The 8628-nt window shown below is 45.7% G+C and overlaps 1 protein-coding gene across 1 annotated transcript; it reads right to left on the reverse strand.

Annotated features, from left to right (window-relative positions):
* Positions 1–2541: 2541 nt before the first annotated feature.
* Positions 2542–8397, reverse strand: SARC_11405 (hypothetical protein; the record flags this gene model as incomplete). Its single annotated transcript, XM_014294511.1, has 7 exons — positions 2542–2833; positions 3492–3601; positions 4351–4446; positions 5475–5550; positions 6740–6915; positions 7448–7600; positions 8265–8397. Coding segments are annotated over 7 exons (942 nt in total), but the record flags the coding sequence as incomplete, so codon positions are not given.
* Positions 8398–8628: the final 231 nt, after the last annotated feature.

Genomic DNA, 8628 nt, shown 5'->3' on the forward strand with positions numbered 1-8628 from the left:
CAGTACTTATATACTACCATCAGTACACAGTACTCATATACCTACCGCGTGCGCGCTACGCTAATTAAGCTCAGTACACAGTACTTATATACCTACCATCAGTACACAGTACTATATACCTACCGCGTGCGCGCTACGCTAAATTAAACTCAGTACACTGTACTTACATACTTACCATCAGTACACAGTACTTGTATACCTACCATCAGTACACAGTACTCATATACCTACCGCGTGCGCGCTACGCTAAATTAAACTCAGTACACAATACTCATATACCGGGGCCATGTGTGCGTACGCCACCTGGGCCTGGTACACTCCTTGCCTGTGCTCTCCTACGAACTCCTGTGCTAACTGTGTAGTCTCGGTCGTGCGGCTGTTGTGGGCGTCCAAGGCCAAGTTCTGCCACTGCTAGATCGCAGGTGTCGCAAACTCTCAGCGCACGCGGCCGTAGTTGTGGTCTGGCGTATCCAATTCGACACAAAACCCAAGACCCAACCACGCACTGCTTATAAACCCAGCCCGAACCCCGCGTGTCTCTGGTACAAACAAGCGCATTCGGAACTCATACGCCTGTGACGGATAATGGCTGTCGGGCCGTGTTTCCGGAGGACTTTGAATACAACAATACCTTCTGGCTTACCAAGAACTATTCGGTACCATAGAACAACATGGAGAAAAACAAAGCCGCGCCCTGGGTGGCAATGCACAGACCAGGGGGGTTGACGCGTGTGGTCGTATTTGTGGTGGGATGAACGGTCAATGGGCGCAGGCGTATCAATTGTATGACTTCTATCCGCATTTTCTCCGAGTTGTGATTTTTATCTAAACCCAGACCGTTCGTGTCTATGTTATTTCTCTATACTAAGTTCTCAACTTCGTATTGATTGCATTTGCCCGTACTGGAGGTCTATACGACAACACAACACATTGCCCTTACACGTTTGTATCAAGGATCTACCGACTATACAGCACACCGAATCACTTCTATCTGTTAGCCGCATCCTTTTGTGTCATAGTACGTACACTCTAATGTAGCCATATCTGCCCTATTGTGCATTTGATACAATACCAGTGTGGTACATGTGTTCCCACGCCACATAAGCCTGCCGTACTTCATATTGCGTTTAATCGCCAGTAGTGTTGTATCCCTCCCTTGGTTAGGTGTGGGTAGATAACACTGTCTGTAAGATATGTTCTTCATCAAGGCAGGACTGTGCAGGTTCGAAACCGCAAGGCGAGTGCGCGCACATGATGCGTGTGTAGAATCCCACTAGCATAAATAAGGTAAAGTGATACTCATGGTTACATACTGTGGCGGAAAAAAGGACAACCGCCTTTGCAGGAGACAAGCAAGGTGTATGTATACATCTGCCAACTCCCGCATCTGCAATACATGTAAGAGGATCAAGGATCTATTGCCAGTATTGTCGACTGCACTGCGCTAGGTGTGCCCCAATAACCAGTCAGTGTATCTCAGTAGAGCTCAGGGACTATCATGGCAAGTGGCTGGCAGGTCTCCCCGTCGCTCAGATTTGAATACACTGCGCTAGGTGTGCCTAATAAATAGCCAGTGTATCTCAGTGGAGTGCTCAGGGACAATCATGGCAAGTGACTGGTAGGTCTCCTCGTCGCTCAGATTTGAATACATTGTGCTAGGTGTGCCCTGACAAATAGTCAGTGTATCTCAGTAGAGCTCAGGGACTATCATGGCAAGTGGCTGGCAGGTCTCCCCATCGCTCAGATATGAACGCATTGCGCTACGCTACGACTGGCGTGCTGAACATCTGCAACGGAACATAACTGCCCAAATCTCCGTCAGTCAGTGACAACCCGTGGGTATGTGCTGGTACTCCTACCAGACCTTCCAGTAACGTCTATCACGGCAAGTAGCAGAAAGGCCCTCAGGATGATCAATTCGTTTGTATTTGAGGTTGTGAAGTACATAGCATAGTCACAATACACCTCAGGATGATCAATACGTTTGTATTTCAAGTTGTACAGTACATAGCATAGTCACGTTACACGCTCTCCTGGTGGGTACCTATGGTGATAGATCAGCGGGAGCTGACCGTGTGACATGTAGTGATGATGGGATAGCCACCCGAATATGCGAATTCATTCATTCATAGGTTGACCTATATTAAAACAGTCCAGATTTGCTACGCTTGTGCGATTGAGCCCGTACAATTTCGACGGCATGGTGTTGTGAAATGTGGAATCGTCGGCTTAAGTGTCATTGTACTTTGTCAAATACAATACAACCACAATTGACCACAGTAGTCACTCAGCACGCACCAAGGAGAAGCTATTAAATATAGGCCACATCGTTGTCGTGTAGCATGCAGGTGCTGCCTACCTAGCTCGAGTCAAGATATACTGTGGTTCACGAGAATAACCACTACGCTATACATTCTGAACCATTAGAAGCGTTTCCTGTACAAGCGCTCCAGTGCCCATTTATATTTATAACCGTTTTAACAGATTATTAACCGTTTAACAGAATAGTGTAGAGTTTAGCAAGCATAACAAAACGGTTACGTCCGTCATGAGAGACCATACGGGGGTTTATTAGGTAATGCAGGTCACCACTACGTTGGCTTGGTAGACCTGTTCTGATACACACAGGTGGTTCCTAAGTTACATTCTTGGAAACCTCCGTGCCCAGAAGATACGCCAGGATATCAGATAGTGATACTATACCCACCGGTCGCTTGTCGTCGTCTGTGACTATCAGACGGTGCACTCGCGCACGCACGATTTTGTCGATCACACTACGGAACGAGTCCTTGAGTGAGCAGGTGTGTACACCATCCTTCTCGGATTTCTGGGTCTGCATCGTTGTGAGGTGTTTGAGAACGGTTGGAGTGTTAGGCGATTCGAGTGAGCAGGTGTGTACACCATCCTTCTCGGATTTCTGAGTCTGCGTCGTTGTGAGGTGTTTGAGAATGGTTAGAGTGTTAGGCGAGTCATGCGATAACATTAGAGAGTACTGTAACACAACGTTTTGAATGAGCCCACGGCTGGAGCTTTTGTCTAGTGTCACCAAGTTCCTTCATTGGACACCAGTGCGTGACGCACACAACACACACGTTCAATTGAAATGCAAACTCGAAAACGTTAACGGTTGTAATTAGAAAACAACTAATAAGGCGCTACGGTATACTAAGGCGTTGCGGTGGGAAGTGAAGTACACGTGTCATCCAAGGGAACTCCATATGGACACCGTTAACGCATATAGCAAATGACACTGTATTGATCCTCAGGTATACTCATCCCCAACAAACTCTTGCGTACATAAAACCCTAAACCCTATGCACTGACAATGATGCGAAACGAAAATCACGGGCTCCATTAAACTCATACGTGTGCGGACGTCTCCAGCGCCTTGCTCAGCGGCACATTCAGATCGTTGTATATACGAAAACCCTAAATCCCTACGCACTGACAATGATGCGAAACGAAAACCACGGGCTCCATTGAATGCATACGTGTGCGGACGTCTCCAGCGCCTTGCTCAGCGGCACATTCAGATCGTTGTATGTACGCTCGCGTGCCAGGGTGATGACATCAAACTTGGCGTAGACTCCGGTGACGACATCTGTTTCGAGAACAGAGAACAGATGCTTTTTGTAAGCGTAAATGCCATAGATATATACCACAGATATAAACCGTCCAGAATATTCAGGGCTTGCAGAGAGCGTAGTGCTGTTTCGCCTCGCCCCCAAACGTTGACCTTGGTGCGCGTTTGAGGATGCCTGGTTTTCTAAACGTTAGATCCAGATTCGATACTATTACTGCTATGAAAACAACATAAGGCACCTGCTGTGACGATGAGAGTCTGCATGCCGATCAGAGGCAGATCTCTGATCTTGCAGGTACCGAACTGTGAGTTGCGGATTCTATGCAAAAGCTGTCGGCTCGAACACTGAACTGTGAGTTGCGGATTATATGCAAAAGCTGTCGGCTCGAACACTGACCTGCCCCAACACACTCGCAGCAGAACGGAGTGCTGGACGACCAAATTGCGATATTCTGTCGACACACACTTGCGAGAGTATGTGATATATACACATACACATACACGCATATGAAACAACGTGTAAAGACTCATTGTAGATGTATACAGGTGGTTGGAACACGGCGCGACAACAAGATGTACTTGCGACTGCCATCCGTATGGGATCGGTTGCACATGTATATGCGCACACAATAACATACACATACACACAAAATAATATACACATGCACATACAATATCATACACATGCACACAAAATAATACACGCGTGACAGTAACACCTCTGCCTCGTGCGCCATGCGAGCCCACGAACCGAGCGAGACTTATACCTTCACTGTTGACTATGGGCACGGCGGAGACGCCCTTCTCCACGAATGTATTCAGAATATCTAACAACTTCGTCTCCATGGTTGCTGTGTGTACCTCTGCGTGTGCAGGGGAAGAACGAATGGTGTGTGGGCCATACAAGAGGATGAAGGTATGGGCCATGCAACAGACTACTCGAAGTAGACGTGCCTTTATATACGACACTTGGCTTAGTCAGATATAAGGTTGCTTTGTATATACCAATTATTTTTCTCACGTCAATTGGGTCGGGTTGGTGGGCACTACATGCTTTGCATGAAGAACGACGCAAGGCTGAGCTACTGCATTGGACCACACGGGCAGACCACCAAGAGAACATGCACAGTAAATTATATTGTATACATAAAAATGTACATGTACATATACATATACATATACCTATACATACATATACATATGAATGGGTCATGTGCACTCTAACACTGACTACGAATTCGTACACGCATATAAGACGGCTCATGTACACAACCCAATGGCCCATGCATCTCTTCGTGGTAGTGTAATGGAACACATGGTAGCACATGCTCTACTACACTGCCCGATAGCATGCGACACTACTTAGTATTGCGCATACCAACCGTTGAAGGCACACACTTTGGACAATATATGTGAAAACAGAGTGTTTGCCAATACGAGTCAGCAAGCTAATCTATGTCAAACAGGAGAACACCAAGGGCAACGCAGCATCAGGGAGGACATGTACTCAGTGTGACGGTGAGCACGACAGCTGAAAGCATGAACGCACACGAACCATCGAGTCCCAGTGAATACAATTGAGCGTAAGGTGAAGGATGGATTGATACTCTTCGAATACATCAAGTACAGCTGCACAGGTAGTACGCACAACGACAAGGAGGCGTTCAATGATGCGACACTCGCCTCTACGAGAAAGCAATCGCGTCTTGAACGAGTACGATTAGATTGTAAAGAAACGTTTTGTGAGATAGAATATAACTGACAATTGACACACACACACACACACACACACACATATATATATATATGTATACACATACGTACATACATACATACATACATACATACATACATATATATATATATATATATATTTATATATATTACATACCTCCGCATCTCCTTATTGAGCCAAGGTTCAGCTCTTCCAGGGTGAAATCCAAAGCAGCCAAACCGCTGGCGGCAAACTGCCAGTCGATAGAATAGCAAAAGAAGTGAGTGTGTGCAACTGTTGAATATCGGTTAAGTATAAGGAGTGAGTGTGTGCCAGTGATGCATATCTGCTGAGTATAAGGAGTGAGTGTGTGCAAGTGATGCACATCTGTTAAGTATAAGGAGTGAGTGTGTGCAAGTGCTGCATATCTGCTAAGTATAGGTCCTAATGTTCTATTCAAAAGTCTGATACAAACAAACGAACCATACTTAAAGTTTGTCTTCCAGAATTCGGTTCCCAAAGGTGAGTCATTATTTACAATACGCTCGATAGGGGTGGCTTATGGATCCAATGCCAATTATGTTGGTAAAGATACAATTTTGAGCCGATTGAACCCAAAATATTGATCACTTCTTAGCTTCTATGCGAAGTTGACCTCAAGATATATATATATATGTACTATTACTTAAGTACAACCACAACGTGAAAGGCGAGCATACTATTGAGATGACTGAAGTCTCGAATAACTACTACTACTCGAGTACAACCACAACTTGACAAGCGAGCGTACCTATTGAGATAGTGAAATCCCCAATACGCGCTGTGGGCCTAGCGTCACTGACAGAGCGCATAACTACAAACAGCACTAGCCAAGCGGAGAGAGAGCACGAGCACAGGGATTGGTATCGGCCAAACTAGTACAAACTGTATATAAATCAGACTAACTGATATGTGTATCGACAACCCCCCCCAATATACACACAACCGGAAATGTACACCAGCACAACATTTCGGATGACATGTACAAAGGCAATATACAGCGGCAACAAACTGTATGCGACATATGCAGACAATGATATCAACCCTATTAACATTATAATATTACTATCAACCATTATAATATGATATCAACCATCGTAACATTATAGCAGTATTATCAACCATTACAATAATATTCTCAATCAGAATAATATCGGCCATGCGTGGACGGATTTTTCAATGCAGAGCGGTATTGATCGAGTGTGCCGTGATCCTCACATGACCAAGCCATTGTAAGCAATTTGCAAACACTCGAAGACTCGATGACACTTCCACTATGAGCTTAGCATGACATCCCTTTCACTACCGGTACGGGTGCCTGCGTATAGACAACACATACATACACGTGACACAGCTCCGGTACAGCACCACCACATAGATATCGCTGGGAGGTCATTACTTACATGTTGGTGAATGAATGAAAGGACACGTTTGTGTGTGATGATGAACAGAGGATTGCCCGTTTGTCGATCAAGCACAGGTAACCGATGAATTTTGTTGGACAGGAGCGTGCTGACAGCTACGTATAGGTCGTCCTTCGGTCCGATATTGATCATGCGAGGTGACAGGCCCAGGTTTTCTGTGACAATCAGGACAGTGAGAAAGTCAGTACGCGGTCAACATCGAACGTATCTATGGCGATACGGCTGTGTGTGTGCTCTAACAGGGACGCTTCCACAATGTGATATAAAGGCGCTGATTGGTAACTATGAATATCTTACACTTAACTGTGTGTGTTGCAGAACAATTGCTGTACTAGTTACTCGCAGACGTCACAGATATTTACTCCGTTTTACGGTCAACGGGACACTCATGTAGGTAAAAAAGAGTCATGGGCGCTCTTGCTCGCAATATGTATCAACCGGCTGAAAGTATAAATTAATGAGCCTAATCGTAACTGGACATCGATCCAAGGTAGCCCAAACAGTCGTCGAACGGGTAGAAACCATACTGCCATTGACCGGGCAGGCCGTATACAAAGCACTACACTATCGGCAAACACACACACGGAGACATGCACACACTCGCGAATACATGCGAAGACTCAACACCGATCAGGCGAAAACGTTGGCGCACTTAAATATATACGTGAAGACAAGAAGCGTACGTACCTCTCCAATCCTGGATCTTATTTGTGTCTAGTTGGCGTCCAAGCTCTTCTGGTTCATCGTGGTACTTGCGCAGGATGTTTATATAGTCGGTCACGGTTACCATGCCAACGAACGATTGTACTTTATGGTCCCAAACAGGAGCCGAGCGGATTTCTGACGAAGATATTGGGAGAACAGCGGGAAGTTCAATAGACACCAATAGCACATCAGAACGCACAGACACCAGTTTAGTAGAACTAGCGTTGGGAGAAGACTATAGTTCGGAACTGCCATATAAAGTCGCGACAAAGTGACATCAGGCCTGCGCCTGGGGTGGTAAGCGTATCACAGGCTGAGGTGGTCATACAATCACACTTCATACGTGAGCAAGAACTTAAACCACACGCATCTACATGGCCATGACTACTTGGGAACTGAACCGGAGACGGCGCATGACATACAGCGAGTACAAGCGGAACGAACAGAAAACCACACAGAACGACAGCCAGTGGTGTTATTGATGTGGATTGAGTATCAAACTACCCTCTGACTACATTCGTGATGGTACTATTGCGTGTATGCGCACCTATAACAAAGCCAAAAGCCAAGGCACCCCGAGGACGCAAGGTCGACCTGTAAACTGATACGACTATGGGTATCGCATACGAAGAAGAAGGCCCAACACAACACATCCCTTTCATCAAACTCTCAAGGGGCTGCTGACTGAAACAACGCTCGTGGCAGACGGGTCAGAGTGGGTGGCATTAGGTTTTCAGCAAGCGTTGTTGTCGGAATAACCTGCGCATGTATTGGTACGACAAACACCACAAACGCCTACCGTTTTTGAGGAGAGCGAAGAAGGCTTTCCTGACCAGCAGCTGGCTATCGAAGACAATCATCTTGGACGATTCTGGGATGAGCTCGTAGCACGTGTACCTCTCTAGGAAATTTCGGTACTCCAGACGCACTACAATGGGGTGCAGTGCGAATACAGTAAGTGTGTAGGTGATAGCAAAGATGATATGAGTATCCACAATGATGTGCAAATGTGAATGACAGTACGGTAACCAATACACACACGACTGGGGGCCAAGTCCCAACAAAGATACGACTATCGACAATATATGCACCTGTGAATGTTGTACTCTGAACCTATATATATTTTTATATCTATATATATCTATATCTATATCTATATATAT

Source organism: Sphaeroforma arctica (genome assembly GCF_001186125.1).
Source record: "Sphaeroforma arctica JP610 unplaced genomic scaffold supercont1.1670, whole genome shotgun sequence".
In the NCBI taxonomy this organism is placed as follows: Eukaryota; class Ichthyosporea; order Ichthyophonida; genus Sphaeroforma; species Sphaeroforma arctica.